General features: G+C 33.3%; 3 protein-coding genes across 3 annotated transcripts; 1 reads left to right on the top strand and 2 right to left on the bottom strand.

The window, feature by feature from the left end:
* The first annotated feature begins 2,849 nt into the window (after nucleotides 1–2,849).
* On the top strand, nucleotides 2,850–12,263 carry LOC108347566 (probable xyloglucan glycosyltransferase 6). Its single transcript, XM_017586895.2, has 5 exons — nucleotides 2,850–3,755; nucleotides 6,340–6,648; nucleotides 8,142–8,432; nucleotides 8,507–8,620; nucleotides 11,025–12,263. The coding sequence occupies exons 1-5, from the start codon at nucleotides 3,042–3,044 to the stop codon at nucleotides 11,658–11,660; spliced, it is 2,064 nt and encodes a 687-aa protein (XP_017442384.1). The 5' UTR covers nucleotides 2,850–3,041; the 3' UTR covers nucleotides 11,661–12,263.
* Nucleotides 12,264–16,457: 4,194 nt separating this feature from the next.
* On the bottom strand, nucleotides 16,458–19,001 carry LOC108346252 (40S ribosomal protein S8-like). The gene is made up of 5 exons (XM_017585276.2): nucleotides 18,844–19,001; nucleotides 18,666–18,738; nucleotides 17,392–17,722; nucleotides 16,819–16,991; nucleotides 16,458–16,734 (listed from the first exon to the last, which is right to left on the bottom strand). The coding sequence occupies exons 1-5, from the start codon at nucleotides 18,845–18,847 to the stop codon at nucleotides 16,659–16,661; spliced, it is 657 nt and encodes a 218-aa protein (XP_017440765.1). The 5' UTR covers nucleotides 18,848–19,001; the 3' UTR covers nucleotides 16,458–16,658.
* Nucleotides 19,002–21,454: 2,453 nt separating this feature from the next.
* Nucleotides 21,455–26,682, bottom strand: LOC108347713 (peptidyl-prolyl cis-trans isomerase FKBP62-like). The gene is made up of 13 exons (XM_017587131.2): nucleotides 26,298–26,682; nucleotides 25,170–25,256; nucleotides 24,569–24,829; nucleotides 24,401–24,475; nucleotides 24,237–24,317; nucleotides 23,903–24,097; nucleotides 23,710–23,802; nucleotides 23,449–23,624; nucleotides 23,112–23,234; nucleotides 22,882–23,028; nucleotides 22,669–22,796; nucleotides 22,245–22,365; nucleotides 21,455–21,663 (listed from the first exon to the last, which is right to left on the bottom strand). Exons 1-13 carry the CDS (start codon nucleotides 26,494–26,496, stop codon nucleotides 21,613–21,615), a joined length of 1,737 nt encoding a protein of 578 aa, XP_017442620.1. The 5' UTR covers nucleotides 26,497–26,682; the 3' UTR covers nucleotides 21,455–21,612.
* Between the last annotated feature and the right edge of the window lie 305 nt (nucleotides 26,683–26,987).

Below are 26,987 nucleotides of genomic sequence, written 5' to 3'. Positions count from 1 at the left end.
AATTACGTACGTTCATTGCTGAACGGTCTCTGACCGTTCGGTTTCTCTGATGAAAATAACAGAAGTGGGATTCGTTCATTTGGATCGATCCCTTGTTGAGGACGAGCGTCCTCGTGTCTAAAGTCTACTAGCGTTCGGTTTCACACTAAGCGTTCGTCCTGGTGCTCGTTTTCATAGAGAGCGTTCGTCCAAATAGTGCTCGGTTTTGAAAGAGCGTTCGTCCAAATATTGCTCGGCTTTGAGAAGAGCGTTCGTCCAAATAGTGCTCGGCTTTGAGAAGAGCGTTCGTCCAAATAGTGCTCGGTTTTGAGAGAGCGTTCGTCCAAATAGTGCTCGGTTTTGAAAGAGCGTTCGTCCAAATAGTGCTCGGCTTTGAGAAGAGCGTTCGTTCAAATAGTGCTCGGTTTTGAAAGAGCGTTCGTCCAAATAGTGCTCGGTTTTGAAAGAGCGTTCGTCCAAATAGTGCTCGGTTTTGAGAAGAGCGTTCGTCCAAATAGTGCTCGGTTTTGAACTGAGCGCTCGCTCAAATTGAGCCTCGGCCCTATGCTGAGCGTTCGTCCTAAAATGACACTAGTTATTGTTTTGAGCGCTCGTTCTCATTTTCCACAAAATAGCGTTCGTTATTTGATACGAACGAGCGTCTTTGGTCTCGCTCTTAGCGTTCGTTATTTGACACGAACGAGCGTCTTTTGGTCTCACTCTTAACGTTCGTTCTTTGATCCGAACGAGCGTCTTCTTGTCTCGCAAAATAGCGTTCGTTCTCGTTCCCCTTGTGATGGAACGTTCGGTATTTAAATGATGAATAGTTCATGATGAACAGTAAATGATGAATAGTAAAATGACAAATATTAAATGATGAAGATTGCATGAGATGAATGGAAATATTGTGACTTTTGAAAGAACATTCCTTTTTAATGGCTTCCTTATGAATGATGAAAATGATTATGGAATGATGACTAGTGAATTATGAATATATGATCAAAAGTGAATGATGAACTATATATGAGATGAAATGAAAGTATGGATGATTAAGTGAGCGTTCCAAGGAGGAACGACTCAGAACTTGATTATTGAGATTTGTAATGTATGAATGTGGTAAGCTTAGCCGGTTGTTCATCCTGATGTTCCGTGAGTACTCGTCCTCATGTAGAGGGGGTACGTCATGTGTGGGAACGGCAGGAGGTCCTAGTCCTGATGATTATTTGGACAGATAGGATTAACCTCGGGTGGCAGCTGATGAGAGTTCCAGTTACTACATCACCCAGGTGCACGAACACCGAAGCTACACAGAGTTCATACAGTCCGGACAGTCAGTCGTGTTGAGTTTTATTTAATGTGCACGTTTAAGTGGGTTGTCATGTTCTGAATGTGTATGTTGAAATATGCATGTATGTTGAATTGTTTACCTAAATTTATATGTTGATGCATGAGTTAAATTACGTAAGCTTACCCTTTCGTTTTCCTTGTGTGGTCTATTGTACCTGTACGTCCGTCTGGTCATTGCAATGATCATCCGTGTGGATGTGAGCAGATGGAGACGAGCGTTTGGAAGAGGTGCTGAACGAAGAGATCTTGGTTGAAGTCAAAGTGAAGACTGAGCAGGGAGACGCTCGGCTATTAGTTGTTGGCGTGAGTGGTCGTTCGACCTACTCACTCGTTTTCTTTTAAGTTTGACCGTTCGGTAATTGTACTGTGTAAATCGTTCGTTCAGGTTTTTATTTGTGCGTTCGACTTCAGATTGTGACTCTTGATGTAAGACGTGCGGTTTGGGCACGTTCATTCGTTTTTAAATTTTAGTGAAAAAACTGTACTGGATTATTATTAAAGGTGATTTTCCAAATTTATAGTTTTGACTGTATTTTTGGGATGTCACATGGTACGAATGGGACATTTTTAACTTAGGTAGATATCGTGTAACATTTATAGTAAGTTATTTATTAGTATATATATGTTGTTGGATTGGTTTGTAATATATGTAATTTATGTGTGCATATCAAGGATGATGATTGAAAGAGTCATTGATAAGGAATGAATGGCAAACCGAGAAGAGGTGAAGAAGGTAAGATAGCTATGTAAAATGAACAAATATGACAATGTTCTTATCTTTCAAATTATCTACCATATCTTTAACTTTCTAATCATCATTCTCTTATTGACATCAATGTCAATTTAATGAAAAAATCACATTAATTCCTTTTAAATAAAATAAAAATTCAATTAAAAATAAAGAAACAAGAAAAATTTCATTAAATAATTTTTCACTATATTAGTTTGAATTAGTTCCCTTCTTAGTCTAGATGGAAGAAAGTTCTCACTATTAGCTATTTAATTTCTTATTTTTCTCTTTTCCTTCATATTTTAAATAATTTTGTTTTGTATTTTTTAAATTTATATTTATTGTGAATTTTGTATTTTGACTTTAAAATATTATTATCAAATGTACGATTGGAAAAACAGTTCCATAAAAGAGATATACATTGTAAATTATTATTATTATTTTATTAACGAAAGAATAAGACGCTCTGTGTTCATATTTTATTTTATCGAGTTAAAATTTGAGACAATATTTAAGATATTGAACTCATTAGTAGAGAAAGCACAAATTAAATGTGAGATACTAAAATACTTATAAGTTAGAAAATAAAAATGAGGCATAAAAAGTGAGATCGAATCAGATTATGTGAGGAGGGCAATAAACTAGAAGAAAATAAATAAAGTAATTTTACATATATTAAGCAAATATATATAGGAAAGTAAAATATGTAAAAAAAGAAAATATCTTTTATATAGTTATAAATAATTTATTATAATTATTATGGTAGTTAAAATAAAATCGTAGAAGGAAGTTGAATTCTTGGCCCCTGAAACTGAGAATGAACAAAAGAGCAACACATGCAGCTAAAAACTTGGTGGTACCTTAATTATAGGTCTCCATTTGGATCAAGCAGACACAGACAGAGAGAAAGAATAAAGAAGAAAGATCTCTCTTATCTTTCTTCTTAATCATCCAATTCAACTTCTTCTTCTTCTTCTCTCATTCCATGTCTCGCACTCCTAACTACGAGTTCCAGGAATGGTGGAACAAGCAGCGTGAGAAGAACAACAACCTCGATCCCCTCAACGACGCCAAGCTCGACCACTCCCACTCCGCCTCTCCACCGCCCTTCACCGCCCTCGACGTTGACTCCTCCCCCTCCTCCTCCGTCGCATCCAAAAAAGAACGCTCCAGGAGCGCTCGCCAGCTCTCCTGGGTATGCCTTCTCAAATGCCAGCAGCTCGCCGCCTCGCTCGGCTGGCTCTACGGTGGCGTCTTCCACCTCGCCCGCACCGCGCACCGCCGGATCGCGGACTCAGCGTCGCTGCGGGGCGACTCGTCGCGGCTCTACCGCGCGATCCGCGTCTTCCTCGTGGTGGTGATTGTGCTCTTGGGGTTCGAGCTCGTCGCGTATTTCAAGGGGTGGCATTTCAGGCGCCCCGATCCCAGCGACGTCCTGGGCATGCTCGCCGTCGTTTACGCCGTGTGGGTCGACGTCCGCGCCCGGTACATGTCGCCGCCGTTGCAGAGCCTGGCGAATTTGTGCACCGTTTTGTTCATCGTGCAGTCGGTGGACAGGGTCGTTTTGATCTTGGGGTGCTTCTGGATCAAGTTTCGGAGGCTGAAGCCTGTGGCAAGTGTTGATTACGATGCTGTGGGTATTAGCGCGGAGGATTTCCCGATGGTGTTGGTTCAGATTCCCATGTGCAATGAGAGGGAGGTAAGAAGATGTAGGTTGCTTTGTCCTTTTGGAACGTCCGAATCTGTGAATGCTGACCTTCAATGTCGGTTCTGTTATTTGTTTGTGATCTGGTGTCTTGTTTAAATTATGTGCTCAACTGATGTAGATTTTAGTGATGGGAATGTTTCTGCTGTTGTGGCTTGGGTGCTTAGTATTATGAGGGTCTTTCTGAGCGGACTACTTAATTAAGTGTTTATTGAATTAGTGTTTATCAAATAAACACAGGGTTATAAGATGTTTCTACAAGGAAATTGGGTTAAACTGTTTTCATATGAGTTTCAAGTTGTTTCCTTAAGTTATCCTAGAGAGATTTTTGAGACAAGGGTTTGGGTGATTTTATAAGGGTTTGTTTGGGTAAACAACTTAAGTGCTTACTTATACAAGCAGTCATTAAGTTGTTTTTACCTTTTACCATTAAAAATGAAATTGAGTTTATTTTTTTTGTTTAATTTGTAAGCTGTTTTCATAATCTATCCAGGGAGCTTACTGAGATATATTGAAAACAGTTTATGGACATATCATAAGCTATTTCCATCTCAAACATTGCATAAGTCCTTACATTATTGAGGAAGTTCCAAAGAGCTGTAAATAAATTCTTACAAGCAGACTCAGTCTTTTGAGGGCATTTAGTTTGGGATGCTTTTAGGTAATAAAGGTAGAGCGTTGGTAGCTTGGTGATGGTAAAATGTGAAAGTGTGTATCTTGGAGCTTGGAGACATGAGAGAATGGATATTTGCTGTGACATTTTCAGTGAGATTGACTTAGGTGTTAAATTTCAATGCTCCATTATAAAGACGGGTATGGTGGAGAATAGTTTTTTGTGCATAAGAGAAGAGATTTGTCTATGTGCCATCATTAAATGCTGCTTACCTGAAGCTCTGTTGATCATGTACAACTACTACTAGATCCTTAAACAATGTATCAACAATTATAATAGCATATTTGTTTTTTTCCTAATGCTGGACCTCTGGAAGCAAGTAAGGAACTACTGTTCAGCTACTTATACCAAACCGAGAAAAGGTAAATGAAAAAGAAAACCATCTGGATAAAACTTTTTTAGTTAATACCAATACTAAACCGCAGAGTCGGAGTGTAGGGTGTGTATTTGTAGGCAGAGAGTAAATGTAGAAGTTGAGCAGGGCTTAATTTTATCAATTATAATAAGATATTAAGATTGGTAAACACATGACCTGCAAAATCACTCTTTGAATACAGTGATTGGGCGATGTTCAACTAAATGAGGTGAATTTTTTAGTTAATAACAATACTAAGCATTTGCATAGATTCAAAATGTAGGATGTGTATTTGTAGGCAGAGAATAAATTTAGTTGAGAAACACTTAATTCTATCAATTATAATAAGATATTAAGATCAATTATAATTAGATATTAAGATAGGTAAACATAAGACCTACAAAGTCAGTCTTTGCATAGTGTTTGGGTGATATTCAACTAAATGAGGTGCATGCATGCGAAGGGATTTTGCTGGCTTGAGTGGTTTGTGCTATAAGTATTGTACGGGCATATGGCATGGGCAATTGTGGTTGATTCAAGTTTCTTGGAGCTTAGAGCCATGACAGAATGGATGTTTGCTGAGAATGAGATGTAGACCAGGTTAGATGTTGGGATTTAGTGCTCCATTTGAAAGAGGAAATGGCAGAGACTTGTTCTGTGTATGTGGTTGTTGTAGGGAAAAAATATTTTTTTCCTAATGCTCCACTTATGGGAAGAAATTGCAATGCTTAGCTGATAGAAGCAACTAGCACTTGGCTATGCGGACCAAAACAGGATGAAAGAAAAAGCAATAGATTTGTTTAACATTCATATGCTTGATTAATAATAACACCCAAATGCTTTGATGCATAATATGTGTGTGTGTGTATGTGTGTGTGTGTGTGTGTGAGAGAGAGAGAGAGAGAGTGTGTGTGTTTGTGCACATTCACTCACATACTGTTAAGCAGTGAAGTAATTAAAGGATTTGGAAAGTGTATTATAGGAAGAAATTTAAAAATAAAAGTAGTTAAATTGTTAGTTGTTATGGGGGGACTTTTTGAGAAAGTCTATATATTCTTATCTGGTGGGATGTTGAGATAATAAGACTTTTAGTTGACATGGCATGCCGTGTGTGAAAAGAGATTTCCTTTGTAAGCTGATGTTTGTGTTTAGAGTTGACAATTGATGAAATAATACAGAAAAAAACTTAGTCTACGTTTTCTCTTTCTTGTTCTTAATCTTTGAGCAGGCACGTAACACATACACTCTTGTCCTACAAAAATTTGCTTGTCTAATTATTGTGTCTTCAAATACAGTCTTCTCCCTTTCTTTTCATATCATGATACCTCACTAGTTTCCTCTTCTATTCTTGTCTTTTTTAATACTATATTAATGAGTATCAAAGGAGGAGTTGCATCTTCTCATCACCAATGTCACTAAAATATTCTTCCAATCAGCACTTTCCCTACACCCTAGAATGTGGATTATTAAGAATATGACTCTTAACTTTATATCACTCTACCTCTGCTGTTTTTTGTGAATTACTTAATTTTTATCTTGTTGGCCTGTAGGTTTACCAGCAATCCATTGGAGCAGTTTGTATCCTGGATTGGCCAAAGGAGAGAATGCTCGTTCAGATTCTTGATGATTCTGATGAAGTAGATACCCAACAGCTTATCAAGGCAGAAGTGCATAAATGGCAACAAAGGGGTGTTAGGATAATATATAGGCACCGGCTTCTACGTACAGGCTACAAGGCAGGGAATCTTAAATCAGCAATGGGCTGTGATTATGTTAAGGATTATGAGTTTGTGGCAATTTTTGATGCTGATTTTCAGCCAACACCGGATTTCTTAAAGAAAACAGTGCCCTATTTCAAGGTAATTTTATGCCTATAAAGTTGAAGTTAAAACACTGTTGATTCGAGTAAATATATTGGCTTATATTTGAATATGAAAAAGGACATTAATATATTTTTTTTATTTAGACTTAATAAAATGATTATAATGATTTTATGTTTTAGATAAACACATCCTTAAAATTAGTCTAAGTAGTAGAACCTGAAGGTGCTTTAGCTTTGAGTTTTAATTTGGAGATGCTATGCATGATTTTCTCACTATAAAAATTAAGATTAGTGCACTTTTGGATCTATAGGTTCTAGCATATCATGTAAGTATATAATGGTACCTGTAATGGTATAATTGCTGATTTAAAATCGGATTAATCATTCAGAGAAAAGAGTTATGGGTTGTACACATGCACAGCAATCCACCATCCTTTCATTCCTAACTGAAGTTTTGAACCATCAGTGTTGTATTTAGTCCATATCAATTTTTGTTACACAACCAAGTCACATATATTGGTCAATCTTCTACTGGTTAAACTGCTTGATTCAAGTCTATATGTCAGTCAATGGGCTGGTCGAAGATCCAATGATGGCAACAAGGACTTTGCAAATGAAGAGAAGAGGCAATAATTGGAATTACACCAATCAATCTCATTTCATAACCAGATTGGCGAAGCCCAGGCCACCAGAGAGATCTTGACTGAAGAGGCTGAAAAATATTGGTGTAACTGAAGGAAGAAGAATTTCTCCAAGGGGACACTTTGAGGCTTACATTTGCAGTAACTTGTCTCATTGTTAATGGCGTTGGGGCTCAACAATCTGCAAAGATCCCATTTTGTGTTACAAGCAGCATGCTTAGCAAAAACTCAGCATCGTCCTCTCCCATTTGTGCTCCGAAAACATAGCTCTATCACTCCATCCTTGAGGACAAAGTTGAACTTCAAGAGGGAGGCGTTTTAGTTAAGAAAGATTATATTAGTTAAATGGATACTAGGAGAAAGAATACTCCTCCTCCAATAAGGATTTCTCCTTTCGTAAAAAGCAAGTGCTCTATTTACAAATGATAGAACTAATTAAACCAGCTCCCTTCCCTGATTAAACTACATAGTATCCTAGCTCTCCTACCAAAGTTAAAAAATTTAAATATAATAATGTTATTTTGAAATTCTTCCAATATGTTGAGAATCTCCACTTTTCCCCCAATTCTAAACTAGTTTGAATTATTAATTCCAGCTCCTTTGATGCTACTTCTGTCTTTGCTTATATATTATTCACAGTGCATCATTGTTAGAGCTATAAAGCAATTGATGACTTATAGTTGAATGCAGTAAACAAAATCTGTTCTAGATATAAAGACTATATTTATATCACAAACTAAATAAATACTGAAAAAACGTTTTCAACAGTGTAAACAAATAGTAGACAATTTCTATTTATTACTATGTCATTTTAAATGAAAATTCTTTTTGGCTCCTGTATTAAGCATCTTGTCTAACGAATTTTCCCCTTGTTATGCTCTAACTGAAGGGAAGGGATGATTTGGCATTAGTTCAGGCAAGATGGGCATTTGTAAACAAGGACGAGAACTTGCTTACGAGATTGCAGAATATCAATTTGTCTTTCCACTTTGAGGTAGAACAACAGGTGAATGGTATCTTCCTTAACTTCTTTGGCTTTAATGGAACTGCTGGTGTGTGGAGAATAAAGGCCCTTGAGGAAAGTGGTGGTTGGTTGGAGCGAACGACTGTTGAGGATATGGATATTGCTGTTCGTGCTCATCTTTGTGGATGGAAGTTTATATTCGTCAATGATGTTAAGGTGCACTATATTTCAAATTTTGGTTGCTAATCATACATTATTAGACTTTAATATTACTATTTTGCTTCTTGTAGTGTCTTTGTGAACTTCCAGAGACCTACGAGGCATATAAGAAACAACAACACCGGTGGCATTCAGGTCCAATGCAGTTGTTTCGCTTATGTTTTTTTGATATACTTCGTTCAAAGGTATTGAATTCAGCACATTTTTTCTTTCCAGAGAAATTGAATGTTTTTAAATCTGGAAACTATCATTCTGTTGTTATTATGTTGATGTTTTTGTTAATGTTATTATTACTATTACTATCAGAATATAAATATAGTTTGATCCTTTTCAGTAATTTAACTTCCAGAACTATATATCCAAATTGTTAATCAGTGAGAATATCCAGTTCTTGATATTAAAATTTGAATTGTTATCGGATAAATCCACTTAGAATCATGTGCACAACATGAAGGTAACTGTTGTGGTCATTATTAGCTTAGTTTAAGACATGAGTAGGTAGATTAGCATAAGAAAAGAGCTTACTTGATGAGTTGATGGTATCAAATATATTTAGGCTAGATAAATATTTTATGCTGATTTGTTTCAATGAAAATATGACTGTAAAGTAGTTTACTTACTATTAAGCTGAGGAAGGAACAAATAGTATTAGTTAATGTTCCCAACTTTGAATTATATGCTTCTTACTAATCATTTTACTGAATGTTTGACTATATTATGTGTAGTATGTTTTTCATCTTCTTTCTTGAGAAGACGTGTAAGAGGTTAAAACTTAAATGCTTAACCCACCAACTGTATACTAGAAGAATGTAAAGTCCATCAACCGTGCTTCATGCCTTAGTCTTAGTAATGCTCATGATATGCCTCTCCTAGGATAACATCTTGTATGCCTTTAAGGTCATAGCTCTTAATGCTCCAGTTATGTATTTTAATCTGTTATGTTCGTCCAGTCCCATTCATGTACACACACACTCTCATCCTTTTTTAATAATAATAAAAACAAAGAACTGTATCTCCTGCTAAACAATGGGATTTGATAGTATCTTGCAAGAAAATCATTAGATACTTCTCATAAAGCTGTCAAATACCTACTACTCACTCCATACCTTTCTGTCTACCCTTTAGGAATTTAAAGACAAGTAAATTGTAGCCTGGGATGTGACACAATGCCGCACTAAAGCCAAAATATGACCAGGTTGCTTAATTATATATAGTATTTTCCAAAAACACATTGCATTTCTAGTCCGATAAAAAGTTACGGATTTCGGGAGAGGGTGGGGTTTGTGTTCAAATCAGGAAAGCAAAGAAAATCCAGATAGAAATGTAATTAAGAATTTCAAATCTAGAAAGCAAATCACTAATCCTGGGCATTAAATTCATATGTAGTTTTTTTTTTTATTTATTAATTTTTGAATTTCCACCATATAATGGCCTAGATTTCAATTAACTAAGCAAAGTCATAATCACTATCCTAAATTTGTGTTTATTTTATTCAATTAATGTCGATTAACAATCAATTGAACTAACCTTAACTAGGTGTCTGATTAATCGATGCTAGTTTTTATTGCTTCAATTATATAAATATAGATCCAGTCACAAATATGTCAAACATATTCATCTTTGCAAGAGAACTCTGAAGAAGAATAGATATAGATAATTCATACAAAACAAAGACAAAGCATAGAAAAAAAATACCCAAACGACAATCCTTAAATCCTTTAGATTTATAAGGTCTTGGGTATCTCACAACAATTGCCATCGGAAAAGCTTAAAGAAGACTGCAGAAATCCAACAGCACGGCAATCTTAAAGGGAAGAATCTTGGAACTTTCAAAATCACTAAACAATGAGTTGTCAACTTTTATTTTAAGTTCCCTATATTGCAGATGCTGTTCTTTTCATTATCCCCAGTCTAAACCTAGTTCAAAAGATAGCCTAGGAAATAAAATTTCGAAGGAGTGTTCATTGCCTTGGCCAGGCTTAAAATAGGTGAGATATGTTTATAACGATGAGGGTACCTTCAATATGCATGGCTGCTCTGCTCCAATTTAGCCATTAAAAATCCCATTTTTTCCAATTTAACAGTTCGCAGAATTTGTCGATCATCTTTACTGGCATATAAAGAACACCTGTAGCAAATATACAACTCAAGTTAGGCTTAAAACAATGAAATAAGGTCATACAAATGCCGAAAAATTATTTCAATCCCAGTTCAGCCCAATAATTTAAAATGGGTTCTAAGATCACTTATTAAAACCCCCAGAACATCATTGGTAAGGCAGTTATAAAGTAATTGATGTTTTAAGAACAGTCATGATCCATGGGGTAATTTTTATCTGTATCAAACATCTTGTTATGCTTAAGGCAAGCAACACTATTAAAGCATCTAGGGCAGTGGAATAATGGAGTACAGGTTTATTCAACGTGTTTCTTTTTCTTCTTCTTTACCTTAAAAGTGCTATTAAATTCAGTACGAAACTTTTGTTCTGTTATTTGTCTACATCTTGCACTATAGGGAATACTGATTCATTTTGTCCTCCATTTTATTAAAATAATTTGACTTGTATGATGTTATTTCCATTTCTACCAGGTTAGTTGGGCAAAGAAGTTCAATTTGATATTTCTTTTCTTCCTCCTGAGGAAACTTATCCTGCCATTTTATTCATTCACCCTATTCTGCATAATTCTTCCATTGACCATGTTCCTTCCCGAAGCTGAGCTCCCAGCCTGGGTTGTATGTTACATTCCTGGAGTTATGTCCCTCTTAAGTGTTCTCCCAGCTCCACGTTCATTTCCATTTATAGTTCCTTATCTTCTATTTGAGAACACTATGTCAGTAACTAAGTTCAATGCCATGGTATCTGGATTATTTCGCTTTGGAAGTTCTTATGAGTGGGTGGTTACAAAAAAGTTGGGAAGATCATCAGAGACAGATTTGGTTGCCTTTGAGAAAGAATCTGAACCCCTAATGCGATCTAACAGTCTCCATAGATCAAACTCAGATTCAGGCCTTGAGGAACTAAGCAAACTAGAATTGTCAAAGAAAACTGGGAAGACCAAGAGAAATCGTCTCTTCAGGAAAGAACTTTGTCTTGCATTTATTTTGTTGACTGCCTCAGTTAGAAGCTTACTATCTGCCCAAGGAATTCACTTCTACTTCCTCTTGTTTCAAGGGATAAGTTTTCTGGTTGTTGGTCTTGATTTGATCGGAGAGCAGGTAAGTTGATGTCCAGATTTTGGATTTTATGTGCATACAAATCCTCTTCTCAGATCCTCATTGATAAAGGTCAGAATGGCCAAACCTTAAACCATCCTGAACACATTGATTTGAGCCTAAGCTGTTCAGTGGTTTTTAGCTCCCAATTAAAGCAAATCAGTTGCTGCTTGACACGCCAAACTTGCAGTTCTGTTTGTTTTTGGTGTAAAGACTTATGCCTCATTGTTGTTGCCAAGCATATGCCTTAAAGTTACATAAAAGTTGTTTCAGTTCCTAATGGCAAATCGTATCCACACTTTGGAAAAGAAAAGGGTTCAACGTTCCTGACCTATAAAATGCCAATATACAATTACTTGCCTTCCTGAACTGAAAGGGTGGAGATTGTTAGATTATAACATTTGTTATTCTTTTTCATTGACAAACTGTACAATCACATATAGTTCATTGTGGCTTTGCTCTATTGGTATTTGTTATCAGGCAGTGAGGTTTTTGACACCAATCAGCAAGCATTTTTAATTTTATTGGTTGTCTTTATCATGGTTTAATTTTGTACACCTGATTATGATGAAACTTTGAGCCTTGTCAATGGATGATTCAAATTTGTGCTGGTTTTACATGCATGTGAGAGGGGATCTCTAGCAATCACAAATGTATCTATTGCTAAGGCTATAAAATACTTACCCATTTTTTTAACTGGTTTTAAGTTCTTTGTTTTTATTTCAATATTATTTTTAAAGATCAACATAATATTAATTACTTTCTTGTTAATTATCTAATTTTTAATTAATTTATATATGTATTTATTATAATGTTAAAAGAAGAAAACAGAAAATCTTACAATCACTTTACTAAGAAAATTATTTTATTATTAAATACTCTAAAATTAATCTTAAACGACACGTTTAAAAGTTCAAAAATGAAGGGAGTAATGCATTGGTGCTCACAAAAGGAAAATATAGAATTTTAACAAAATTCATCTAAATTGCAGGTAAGAAAATAGTAAGTAATTTTCAATAATTGTTTTGGCTTGATTTGTAATTTTTGGTAGTTAAAGTTGCATAACATTTCCTTTCTGGTTCAATTGTTCCATGTAAGCAACTTAGGGAATCTGAACTTATTTTTATTTGAATATAAAAAGCTTCATATCAACGTCAATTTACTAATGCGTCGACTCTTCGTAAAATTAGTTAGGGATAAAATTGTTGAAGCAACGAGAAAAAAATAGGAAAATTTTGTAAATAACATAAAATAACAAATACTAAAGAATTAAAGGAGGGTACATAATGCTGTTTAATATCAACAAAATCCAAATATATATATTTCGATTTTGTTTTTCTTCATTTCATCTTAACAGCTACGATCATCATCTATAGAATGAGAATGTAAGTTACATATTCAGTCAATATAAAAACTAATGCAATTTTTTATTGACTCATGATTAAAAAGAATGTTTCTAATTTATGGATCAGATTCTTACTTGAAGTGAACATTGACGTTATTCAAGTGGTTAGATAGAAAAAAAAAAAGAGAGAGAGATTATTCTGCAACATAATTAGAATAATTAGGTACCAATGAGAATAATCTGGAAGTTATCATTTCAGATTATTAAACTTTTGATTTGGTTGTTTTTCCTGTTAATCTTGTTATCTTTTTTTCCCCACAAAACTTCACTGGGTTTAAGAGTGAAAGGCGAGAAAATATATTAATTTTTTTTCCCTAAAATTAGCTATGTACTTTTAAATTTAAGATATTTCATCATTTCAGATTAAAGTTCCATTTTTCTATTACTTAAATGTTTTGACTTGAGCGAATTTTTCTGGAAATATTATTGGAAAGTAAAATTTTGTTTTTCAATATATATATTGAGCTTTGGTAAATGATCGATGAAGTTATTGAAAAAAGATTTTTAGATTTAGTGATGCGTTTTAAGTTAAAATTTTAATAAACTTTGCATGAAGATGCTTTCAATTATACAAAACAGGAAGGGTTGTATTAGAAGAATTAATTTTGCAAGAATCTAATATGTTTTGAGTAAATAAAAGTTTATATAATGCAGAAATTAATTTTTATTGGATTTATTGTGAATTTTGATATTATAGAGGTCTCTGTTATTATATAAGTATGAAATGTTTTAGCTTAACTGTAAACTAAAATAGATATTTTTCTTAACAATTTCAAATACCTAGAGTGATGTACACTAAGGACTTACAACATACAACATGGCTAGATTTAATTTTAATTTCCTTGTCTCTGAATATATAAATAACGTAAAATTGTATAGGGTGTCTTATACATTTCTTGAGTCTTGTATTTTTTGGATCTTATATTTGTGGATTAAGTTGTATGTTGACCTTTTTTCGTTACCAGTTGAGCTCTCCTTGTTCCAACCGAGCTCTTCTTTATTTGGCTGAGTTATCCTACTTCAATTCAGACTCCTAGACCAACTTATAAGGCTTTCTTGTTTCCAAGTGATTTTCTAGGTCACTTGTCGAGCTCTCCTGCTTTTTGTCAGGCTCTTAGGTCGACCTATCAGGTTTTCATGTTTCAACCAGGCTCTTAAGCTGACATGTCTTCTTACACTCAAGGTTCATCTTGAAGATCGGGTTGTCGAACTTTTTCTAAAGGTTGGGCTATCAAGCTCCTCTCTAAAGGTCAGGTTGTCGAGCTTTATATAATGTTCTTCCTTTTAGAACACAACATGTTTAGCACATTTTGCACATGGGTTAAAGCATCATAAACATGAGGTGTTCATGTCATCTAATCCATGAATCAAGGCATGAAAATAGAGCATATCGCAGTTTTCATTAGCGTCAAGAGAGATCTATTTTCCTATAAATGAAGAGATCTCCATCATTTTACTAGCACTCTTGATGTTTAGTGAAACTTTGTTAAGATTACTTTAGAACATTAAACTCTTGAGAGTCACTAACTAAAAGTTCTCTATAGTTTGATCTAACCTCCTTCCTTAGAATAGATCCAACCTTTCTAGAATTTTGTATTGTACAGTTCATCTCCACACTTAACCATTTTTTACATTTTCCTTCTCCTATTTTCTTACCAAGATTAGTGAGAAGAATAAATGTTGTATTTTTAAATGCATTTTGAAACTACTTTCGTTTTCTTTTTTTTAAAATATCTTTTAAGGTTATGTTGTAGGATAAACTGATTTCATATTTTTGAGATTTTGATAATAACCTTATAAGAAGTTAGATTTTGATAATTTATAAGAAGTGAGATTTTGATAATAACCTTATAAGAGTGTGAAATATTTTAAATTGTGTGATTATGTGAACATGAAAATTAGAATTGTTACCTTTTTTCTTGAAACCTTACTTTATTTGGAGTAGATGTACACTGAAAATGATTTTTAAGGAATCAATTATACTTAAGCATTCTATGTGAATTTATTTTACAACTAGTTGGATTATTCCACCTTTAACGATTATGATTTTGATTTAATTTAGTATATATTTATGAACTATAGTGATTGTTTGATCTATATTTCTGATTATGATTCTATGTTTACTGTTGTTTACGGTTTTATTTATGACATTGATGATACACCAAAAATTGTCTTACCAACAAAAAATCACCGAAGAAAATATAGATCTTAGATTTATCAAGGGGTTATCCAATATACATTTTCATCATTTATTGTTAAAGTTTTGATTAACCAATCTCCTTGATCCGGGAACTGTTAAAGAATTAAAGGAAAATAAGAAAATTTATCAAATATATAAAAAAAAATAACAAATATTGAAGAAGTGACGAAAGGATTTTATTTATTGTTGTATTATGCAATATCACAACCAATAGTCATGTGGTGTCCACACACCTCAAAATATTCAATAGCTTAAACGGATTATATTTTGTAACAGCCATAGATTTTCATGTAAAATCCAAAAAAATGCAAAGTCCTTATAAGATCAATACATTTAACTTATTTTGCTAAACGGATCTAGAATAGGAAGTTAGAAATTTCCTCTATATGTTACATAAAATAGGCTTCACTTAACAAATCATGAATAAATATGTAACGAATTTCAACTGCATCAACTTTCTCGACAAAATTATGCAGAAAAAAAAATTACTCCACTAAATTATATAAGAAAATAATAAGGAATTTCGAATATCTACGTAATCCGCTCATCAAATTCACATTCCATCAAAGAGCAACTCTGCTCAACGAGTGTACTTTTAATCAGAACTAAATTAATAATTGTGCAATTTTTTGTTTTTGAAAACAATAATCACTTGTGCGATTAATATTTCTCCTCCTTTCATCCTTTTTCCCTTTCTTTTTTTAATCAAAAGATTTGAGAAACGGGATATGACATTTGGAATGTACAACCCTCGTTGCTTTTAGAAATATTAATTTTCTATGGTGTTGGTAACTATTTATTAAATAGTGAAGTATTCAATGCATGCATCTTCATTTCTTAAATATAGGTTAAGTATTCTACCTTAGTGCTTTTGGTTTTACTAAACAATTGATGATGTATACGATTTGGGAATAGTTATTTTTACAATGATAACCAAACTTTTAGGCTGGGAGTTCGAAACCTCGATGGATATTAAACATTAATATTAATTTAGCCCGTCACATTTAAAGGAAAATAGAAACAATTTTTTTCAGAAATCACCCAATAAACTGATATTCATGATTTTGCTTCATTCTTATTTCTAAATAAAATCTAAATAAGATTGTTAATATTAAATCATACTGCTTATTTTAAAAAAGAGAGGAACCTATCTGATATATCTTCACATTTATATTGAAGACACCTTCCCTGACTACCCCAACAATAAGGATTAAAAGACATTCATTTATAAAATTGTAACTCATCAGAAGCAAAAAACAGTTAAAAACAAAATTAAGTGTCAATTTGAAATACTAGGATGATAGTTTGCACTAAATGTCCTGTGGCACAAAACATCTGCATGAATGGTACCAGCAACAAATAAAAACGACTAAAGCCATATATAAAAATTGGGGAAAACCTAAAATCAGGCAGCACCTTTCCCCTTCTTCTTCTGGAGTTTCTTCATGTAAAATTCCAACTCTTTACCTTCCAGAATGTAGCTGCATAACCCAGCAAAAAAGGAAATAGTTATGAAAGTGGTTCGTTATACACACATTAAGCATAGTGACAATTCAAGTAATTACCCATCAGATCTGCCACATTGACCAGGTCGAGAGGAAATGCAAGCAAGTAAACGACCACCACCAAACTGCTCCTCAATGTGAGCATCAAGCTTGCGATCCTTCTGGCGCTTTTCTAGTTTTCTTTGCACATGGTTACTCTTTTTGGCTTCTTCTGCTGCTGCAGCGTCACCCTCCTGCAGATTAAATCCCAAGATAGATAAATAGGTATCAGCTTTTATAATGTTCCATATATTTATTCCTAATAAAAACAAATAGGTGTTGCGCAAGTAGTAACTTGAACCAGCTAGAAACACATCAGATTTTAATAGTCTATAAAACACTGTTTAGCAATGCAATTCATTACATCCTAGCTATCATGTCAAATCAGACTGAGAAAATATTGAAAGATAGAATATTATGGCTGCTAGACTATATACACATAATTTACTTTTCAGAACATATTATAGTTCAGATACTGTATCCAATGAACCGAAGACAAGAAAGAGTCTCTATGTTATGAGAGCATAAAGAGTCGATTAAGAAAAACGTATCACAAAATAATAGAACACAAAGGGAATGTTCCAAAGGCACAACCTCTGCGGAATCCTTCTTTGCAGCTGTCTTCTTCTTCCTACCAATGTCAACACCATAGTGCTGAAGATACCACTGTTTGAAGGGAGCGGCATCAACCTGAACAATAGCACTTTTGACAAGGGTCTGAGTACGCACAAGCTCATTGTTTGAGGCGTTGTATACCACATCAAGTATACGAGTCTTGCGAGTTACAGCTTCACTTCCCCAAGAGTAGTTTCCAGTATCCAATCTCAGTGCTCTCCACTTCACATTGCCACCTCTAACACGGATCCTCCTGACAGTCTTGTTGCTTGACAGCTTAGTGTTAGCAGGCTGGCGACCAAGCTCATACCTATCAGAAACCACCAATAAAAAATAATTAATAGAGTATATCATCATGGTTTAGAAAAAATGCCAAAAATGTGTAGTATAATAATTATAACATGTTGTAATTACGTTTATCAAAATAGAAACAGGTAATTATCTGCTTAAAATATAATGAGAAAAATATAGGGGATATTTAAGAATGGTATCAAAACAATTAGTAAAAAGATCCAAAAACCTAAATAAATGTAAAGCACTATATTCAGTCACTGTTTGTTCAAAGTAAAAAATCCTATATTCTCCTAGTTGTTGTATCTAAATTCTCCACTCGATGATTCTGTATTTGACATAAATGAAAAAAAAAACACGGTACAATAATCCATTTCTTAAAATTTCAGAACCACGCACCAGACAATTGCTAATAAAAAAGCATTACAAGGGGAGGCATAGCCAAAAGGAAGTTCTCGATTTTACTCAAGGACCGTCCAAATCTAGCTAAAACAGAGTAATGAAAATGCAGCAAGCAGTGTAAAGAAATCAAATTAAGATTTGAAACAGTTTCACAATTTAGCACCAAAGTTCAACACGACTCTCTAGTACAATTTTGATTTTCCCCTTATCCCATCAAAACCTCAATCGAAGAACAACTAAATCTAGATACGCTATACGCTCAATTACACACAGAATTACATTTCAAATCTCCACTGAAAAAACAACCTTATCTACGCAAAAAGACACAATTTCAATTTCAAACCGTCATCCCCAAAATAAAACCAAGCACAAATCCCAAAACATCGTAATAATCAAAACGACCAAAAACTCCTACACACACATATCTCACACTACTAGCAACAACATTAGTCTAGTCAGTGTAAAAGAAGAGAGATATGACTAAATTCAAATACACAAATTTAGATGGACACGAAACAAAACTAAAACAATGAAATAAATAAAGCAAAAGGGGCACACACTTTCTCTTTTTCCTCCAGGCCTTCTTCTTGCCACCAGTGGCACGCCTCTTGTGCATAGAATCTCTGGAGATACCTGATTCAGAAGAAGAAGAATAAGAAATCCCATTAGAAAAGATGGAATTAGGGTTTTCGTTTGCAATATCAACGAAAGAAAGATTTGAGGGAAGCATCTACTGACCCATGTTGTTGAGTTGTGGCGAAGAAGCAACAACACACTCTGTATTGTATCTCTCTGCTTCTTGGCTCCCTGAAAAAACCCTAATATTACGCCTTATATATTTCAACAAACGAAACCCTACCTTTTGCTGATCCAACTCCACTCTCCCGGCCCAGAATCAAGCCCAATTTAAATTCAAACTAATTGTCTAGGACCAATTTGGAGCTCTTTTTAAAACAAAACTAAGAAATAGGTAAAACAAATATTATCATTTTTATCATAGTTAAATTCTATTTTGTGATTTTGATCTTCTTTTCTTTCCCTAATTTTAGTTTTCAGATGTTACAAAAAAGAAATTTTATGTTTAATTAAATTATTTTTATGGTTTTTTGAGTGAATATGTTAGATCTAGATCGAATTATACCAAAAATAAAAGACAATTACATACAAAAAAAAATGAAAATCTTCAATAAAAGATTTGTTCGGGACAAAAGTTTTAAATTTTCTCAAAAAATTTTCCCAAATTAACGTTGAAAAATCTTTTTATTGTTGTCTAATTATAATATATGTAATTATACCAAAAATAAAAGACAATGACATACGTAAAAAAATAAAATGAAAATCTTTAATAAAAGATTTGTCGGGACACAAGTTTTAATTTTTTTTCAAATTAGAGCTTTAAAATATTTTTGTTGTTGTCTAATTATAATTATATATTATTAATGTATGATAGGATTGCTAATTTTAATAATATTGCAAATCCTATATGTTAAAGTGAGGTCTAATAAATTATGAGTTAAAGGGTGAATGAAGTACAAATTTGGAGAAGTTTAATCCAAAGTGACCTATTAAAATAAATAGGAGATTGAATGGTTTTTCTTTTATTCTATATTCATTTTGTTTTGAGATTGAGTCTTGAGAGGAATGACATAGATGAGTCCTAAACAATGATTTATACATTTTGGAGTCTGATATAAATAAAAATGAGAAAGAACTTGTTAAAAATGAAGAAGAGAAAATAAGAGAAATAAATGCAAGAAAGAAAGAATATATAGCGAGTGATAAAAACAATTTCGAGAAAAACTTCGAATTATGGAAAACAAGATAAAACGACAAATAGACATGTACATAGTATATTCTTTGTTTGCGTTGTTTACTTGGAGTATTATAGAATTTAAAGAAACTTTAGAGATGTTTGAAACTTGAGGGAATAAATAGATGACTCTTAAAAGGATCAATCATTAATTTACTTTTAGATTTAAGAAATTACCCATGAGCATTCCTTAATTTCAAGGAATTGTATGTGCTAATCATGATTAACTTTAGGATTAACGAAGCTAACTCATTTTTCTTTTCTTGTTTACTCTTGGTCAAGTCCCTTGCATATGTAAAAAGATCTTATAAATCACTACATTTAATTAAAGATTTATGTTTCAAGTCTAGGAGTTCTATTATCTTGCTTTAGTTGTTATCTTGAAAGGTTTTTTTCAAGTGAGAAATATACATACACTTGCTCTTTAATTTTGATAATAAAATGACAGTTGTTATTAAAAAGAGAAGAAAAAAATAAGAAAAAGATATTTAAATATCAACAATTAGATTATATAAGGAAAACTATTTCTGTTCAAGAGAATATAAGTATATAATAAAATGAGAAAAAGATATTCTTTTGAACAGTGTTGAAAAAAAAAACTAAATGAATTATATATAAATATCATAACGCAATTATTTCTCTCATGTTGTTAGTAAAATAAAAAAGAGAAAATAAAGAACATTGAGATATTTGATGTTTTGAACAAATAGACATTTACCTGTGTTGAAGGTGGTTTCATTTAATGGATTTCAACCTATTTTAAAACATTATGTTTCATTTCTAAATTAAATTATAACTTTTGGTTTGTATCTTGTAAAAAGTAGTGTAAAACATAATTTCAACCTAGAACATGGAAGATATCTTTTATATGATAAAGCAAATTTTATAATGAATTAAAACATAATTTCTGAAAAAAATTAATTTAAACACTAGATACGTTTTCATAATGATTAAAAAAAATATGGTTAATCCTTAAAAAAGCTAAAAGAAATAAAAAACAACACAACTATTTATAAGGTATTGAAGTCATGAGAAACCGACTTACAAATAGAAAAACATCTCATAAACATGTACCACCGTAAGTCATTGATAAATATAAACGTCAATAATTTTCGTAAAGCCAAAATAAAAATAATAATAACATTTCAGATTCAATTTCTATACACATTATTCTTTATCAAAGACTCAATTTGATGTTCATGTCTATTTTATTCTTCAAAATGTTCATGTCTATTCTGTATTATTCTTCGTTGAACATTTGATTGTTTCTTTCCATTATTATTTTAAACTTACATACTTCGATGTTTAGCTTATTTACAGGAAATTAAACTGGTAAACTCAGTGAAATTATATACACATTTTACTTTTAAATGTTCAATTTTAAATAAACCATTTAAAAATTAACTATAAAAATGTTTATTTTGTTCTAGACATTTTGTTAAATAGGACATTGATTTAAATTAAATATATAGACATTTTAGACTAAATAAATTAAAAATATATAATAATTTGCATAAGAGACTTATGACTCAAGAAACATAACTAACTTTTGGTTTTGATTATTAGAACTTCATTTTCCCAGAACAATTAAACAAAAATTGTCCGGAATCACATTTCATAATCCATCATAATTTCCAAATGTCCACAAATAATAATAAGAAAGCAGACCCTAGAAATTAGATGAACTTCCATGATGTTTATGCCTTGCTGTCGACATTCATGGGTTGGGCATCCTTCGACTCTGCTTTCTGTATCTCAAACATTAAACAAATAAGGTAAGTTAGAAAACACTCGGTTCAAAACAAAACCAAACCTCAAACTTTATCTCACTAATCACAAACTTGGAACCAAGTTACAACTACTAGATATATACTATTTTCCAATTAAGTTAACTTTAGTAGCACACACAAACAAGTGACTCGGTAACACGTGAATACATATAAATACACACAAAACACACACTCACACACACACACCGGTAAACGTCTTTTTCATAAACAGGCATAATATATAGTAAAGAACATAAAACAACACGAGCATTTTATTCAATAAATTGTTGCATGTAAATTTTCTTTTACACAATTAGAACCTATCTTTTTCCTTTTTAAGAGTATTTATTTAACAGTACTTGTCCCTTTAAACTTCAGATTATTGAGACGAAAAATTGAAAAATTCTAATTGGTTTGAGGGATGAAACAACTAAAAAGCTCGGAGAGAGATTCAAATTCAAACATTAGAATGTGAAGGTCGGAAATGGAAAACTCGGAGATGTGTACCTACATATATGTTAGGCACACATATAAGAGAAACTAGAGTGCAGAATACTCACGTTATTGTCCAAAGAATCTAGCTTATGCAGTTTGTTGAAAATATTTCCATAAAATTTTGCCTCTTTTTTGTTGTATTCCTTCATCTTTTCCTTCAGGGTCCTGTACTCAAGCTTGACTTCCCTGGTTTATAAATCAAAAGCAAATGTAAGTGTCTTTACAAAAAAACCACTGAATATAAAAAGTGATAAATCATTCAATATACAAATAGATGATATTCGAAGTTATAAACCCATTCACAAACTATCGTCCTATCATAGCCAACAATAGTGATTCAAATAAAATATGAGTAAATATTCGTATACTATAACATATCCATGACTCTAATAAATATGATCTTTAAGTAAAATTCAAGGTAAATACAAGATTTAGCAACTTCTAATCATTCCAATCAGTTTATTCAATTAAATTCATCAAATTATCTACCTGTTGTCAGGGTCAAGATCAAGAGCTTTCTTAATATCAAATTCAGCCAAATCTAAATCAGCCAAGTGGCTATATGCCTGGGCCCTTCTATAGAGAGCCTTCACGTTAGTGCTCTCAAGTTCCAGTACCTGCGGGTCCAAATCAAAAATCAGTTTTCACGTTTGTAAATTTTACCATAATTATCAGATGGGAATACAGCAACTGCAGTCACACCTTTGTGCACAATTTCTCTGTTTGTTTATAATCTTTTAGCTTCAATTTGCACGCTGCATTGTTTAGATTACAGGCAACCTTCAAGGTCTTGGAGCTCTTCTTCTCCTCTTCACTGAAGGAGGTATCGTATTCTATGAACTTTACAGCCTGTGACAGTAAGAATGCCTCAGAAGTCGCATTGGAATGGAGGAGAATGAATGATGAATGGTGTTTAATTTATCTTCGATTACCTTTTCATATCTTTTAGAAGCTCTTGCATATTTACCAGCTTTAAATAATGCATTCCCTTCTTCTTTCTTCTTGCCAGCAGCTTCAATCTTCTCTGGTGTGTTCATGTCCCATGACTCCTTTTCCTGGAAGGAGACAACAATATCAACTATTATTCGGTAGAGAACTTCATCGGACTTCGACTTCAACACTCATATTGATCATGCTAATTCAGTTAAGTACACGAAAAAGAATGCAAATATTTAATATATGGGAACAAAAACAGGCAAAAAAAAAGCATGTAAAATTGAAGCACAAGATCAATGCATAGTTGCAAACCATTGATTTTTATTAACTTACCTTCTCAAACGATACTAGCTCAACCTCATAATACAAAGTAGAATTAGCAGGAACCACAGCAAGTTCCTGTTTAGACTCCGATGAGCCAAAACCATACTCAGGCGCAATAGTTAACAATGCCACCTCACCCTTCTTCATAGTCAACACAGCTCTGTCAAGCCCATCAATTACTTGTTCTGCTCAACCCATAACACACATTTGTTAGCATTATGAATGAAATGGTGTGAAGCAGAGAAAACATTGAGACATTTTTCGAGTTACCCTCATCAGTTTTGAATTCCAACAGCTCCCCTTCGTTATCATGACCCTTCTTCAAAAACAAGGTACCATCTTGCAGCGTACCAATTACTTTCACTACAAGAATGCAAAAGGAGGTAAGGAAACATCAAAACCATGTTCTAATCCATGAACAATGAAAAGGTTATCATCCAGATTAAGAATTACAAGTATTTACATTTCACAACTGCCCCCTCATTTGGACGCTCATATCCTTCCCCTTCTTTGATGATCTTCTTAATGACCTTCTTGTCATCAGTTACCTCTGACACAGTCTTCCAAGAAACTAACTCAAGAGAAATCTCCAATGATGCATTTGGAGGAACAGCGCCTTCATCACCATGTGCTGGCTTACCCTTCTCACCAAATCCATCTACAAAATAGATGAATAAATGCATAAAAATTTCAACTAAATAGGTAAATGACTAATTATATTTATCTCCATTTCAGTAAAAGATAAAAGCAGAGAAAGGTTTTCCAATAGGTACCAAAACTTTTAGCAGACAACTTACATTGTGGCTTCACAGTCAAAATCACTTTCTCTCCCTTCTTCATGGTTTTAACAGCCTTTGACAAAGCAGGACAAAAATAACCTGTAATAGAGTAAACATTAATGTACAATCACAGAAAAGCCCAATTTAACAAGAACAGCGTGACAAAATTAGCATGCACTGACCATCTTTGACTGTGAACTCCACTCCATCAGATTTTGCTACTAGAGTCCCATCTTCAAGACGTGCTTCGTAATTCACTGCAACAGCAAGAATGCATTCATAGTTTAGTCAAACTTGAATAATACCAAAATAGAAAAATTAAATATTTAACAATATTTCATACTTCATACCTAAAACTTCATCAAGATCCTTGGGGTTCTCCCATTTTTCCCCCTCAGTAACTATCTTCTTAAATAAACCTCCATCCTTACATATGTCCTTAACACTAGTCCAAGACAACAGCTCCACGTCAAACTGAAGAGTTGCATTGGGGGGAATTGTTGGAGGAGAACCAGATTCACCATACGCTAGCTCGGCTGGGATGGTAAAAAGGGCATTCTCACCTTTCTTCATAGTTGCAATACCTTGATCCCATCCTTTAATAACTTGCCCTGCATTTCCGAGGCACCAATACATCGAAACATAGTGTTTTCCAAATTTCCGATCAAAACAAAATATATTGTTCCAAAAAATAAAGTGTAAACAAACATACAGTGTTCATTCAACTCTCCTATTAATAGTTATTGATACCATCAAATCATGATTATGCATTCAACAGTAATTTCCCAAATTGATCATCACAACGACAGCCTCATTTAAACTCCTAAAATACACACTGAAATGCTAATAGCTAAGTCCCCACTTCATAACAAATCAAACAGACATACTCTTCGAACTTCCAACGCATTAAATCACAGCACCCCACAGTTCTCAAATAATAAAGAAACTCACCTTGTCCAAGTGTGAAACCGAAAGGTGTTCCCCTATCTCTGCTGGAATCAAACTTAGTGCCATCAAGCAACGTCCCAGTGTAGTGAACTACAAAAAATTAAAATCCAATAAATCATTAAGAAATTAAAGAAAAAAAAAAACAAGAAACTCAAACATGCTAGGCAAAAAAAGTGCAAAGTTACACACTCTCTAACACAATCTTTTAGATAATTAAGTCACTCTTCCATAGTCTTTACTTTAAAATAAAATTAACTAAAAGCCACAATTGTGATTAAAATTCATTAAATATCTTACGTCATAAATTTCCACCCATAATAAATCATTAAACGACTACCATTTCTCAATCAGAATACAGGGATGTAACAAATATAGAAATGGAAATGCAACAAATGCAAATGGAAATGTAGAATATAAGAAAATGAAATTAGAGATCATGCAAAACAAAACAAAACTACAACAGACAATTAAAAGTGTGTAGCCGCGTGTTTTTATCAAGCTAATCACAGAAAAGTAACTTACAAAATTACGAAATGTAAATGCTAAAGAAATGAAAACGTAACCAAAGAGAATCAGGCACGTCTTTGGACAAACTTCTCTTACGAGTTAAAACATCCCTATGAATAAGGAAAGCTAAAGCTAATATGTAGAAATTCTTACATGTAACTTCTCTACATTTCTTTAACATGATCATAAGCTAATTTTTTTACTAAGGAAGAGTGTCAAATCACCTATTTTTCTCTTCTTTTTCCTTTCTAGAAGCACTTGTTCAAAAATAAATAATTTACTCTTATCTCAACCTCACAAAATCCAAACAAGACCAATATATATACATATACATATACATATACATATACATACATACATACATATATATATATATATGAATGAGAGAGAGCATGAGATCTCCAGCATTTATCTTCCCTTCTAGAAGTAATTAGGAGAAGTTTATTATAAAACACTTAGAAGCTAATTTAAACAACGTGAAAATAAAAAAGAATAAGATTTGTTTGAATTAAGAGAGGTGACACGCCCAATATAAAATGTACATTAACAGTGTCTCGCAAGTTAATTAATTTCTGAAAAAAAAAATATTTAGTTCAGAAAAAAAAAAGGGGGGACGAGTGGTACCTTGAACCTCGTCACCAACTTCAGGAGTGTTCCATCCTTCACCTTTCTTGAGGAGTTTCTTCTTCAAGCCCTGTGTTCCAATTTCCTTCTCCTCACCAACCTTGAGAACGGGAGGGTCAATGTCCCCGCCGTCGGCGCCGGCGAAGTCGAAATCGTCGTTCATGGAATCCGCCGGCGGCATGTCGAAATCTTCGTCCATGTGTTAAATTGCGGAGAACGGAAGAAAGAAGGCTTGTGTGGTTAGCGGTTAAGAGAGAAGCGAATAGGGAAAGGGCAAAGTGGAAAGAGGGTTTAAAAGGGAGGTGAGAAGAGGAGAGGTTCCAGAGAGTTCTACAGCGAGCGTTTCAGAGTGTGTGGGTAGTTTCGAGAATTCAGGGTTAGGATGGTTCCAGATTTAGCTAACTAATATTACTTTTTAAATATAGGTGTGTATTTTATTTTTTGATACTGTTTTTTCTAACTAAAAATTCTTGAATGTGCTTTTATTTAAGAATTTAAGAGTATACTTTTTTAACATACTATTTTCAATTAATCTTAATGATATTTTATTATTAGTTTTAGCTGTAAATGTTTATCACCGTTAAAATTCTTGGATCCATAAGTCAATAATCAATTTATATACACTATTTGATTAAGAAATATAAATTATTATTATTAGGTCAATCTATATAGTAATAATTAATTATAGAT

Source organism: Vigna angularis, chromosome 9, assembly GCF_016808095.1.
Source record: "Vigna angularis cultivar LongXiaoDou No.4 chromosome 9, ASM1680809v1, whole genome shotgun sequence".
NCBI lineage: Eukaryota > Viridiplantae > Streptophyta > Magnoliopsida > Fabales > Fabaceae > Vigna > Vigna angularis.
Note: the sequence above shows the minus strand (reverse complement) of the source record. Positions and strands in the feature narration are given on the sequence as shown.

Excerpts from the sequence above, each read along its gene's own strand:
- LOC108347566 (XM_017586895.2), top strand. The coding sequence starts at position 3,042 with ATGTCTCGCACTCCTAACTACGAGTTCCAGGAATGGTGGAACAAGCAG. Across the intron at positions 3,756-6,339 it reads CCATGTGCAATGAGAGGGAG|GTTTACCAGCAATCCATTGG; the intron begins GTAAGAAGATGT and ends GTTGGCCTGTAG. Across the intron at positions 8,621-11,024 it reads TTGATATACTTCGTTCAAAG|GTTAGTTGGGCAAAGAAGTT; the intron begins GTATTGAATTCA and ends CATTTCTACCAG.
- LOC108346252 (XM_017585276.2), bottom strand. Across the intron at positions 17,723-18,665 it reads GCCTGGAGGAAAAAGAGAAA|GTATGAGCTTGGTCGCCAGC; the intron begins GTGTGTGCCCCT and ends GGTTTCTGATAG. Across the intron at positions 16,992-17,391 it reads CAAAGAAGGATTCCGCAGAG|GAGGGTGACGCTGCAGCAGC; the intron begins GTTGTGCCTTTG and ends TTTAATCTGCAG.
- LOC108347713 (XM_017587131.2), bottom strand. The coding sequence starts at position 26,496 with ATGGACGAAGATTTCGACATGCCGCCGGCGGATTCCATGAACGACGAT. Across the intron at positions 24,098-24,236 it reads TTTGACTGTGAAGCCACAAT|ATGGATTTGGTGAGAAGGGT; the intron begins GTAAGTTGTCTG and ends TCTATTTTGTAG. Across the intron at positions 21,664-22,244 it reads TAGATTCTTTGGACAATAAC|AAAGCAGAGTCGAAGGATGC; the intron begins GTGAGTATTCTG and ends TTTGAGATACAG.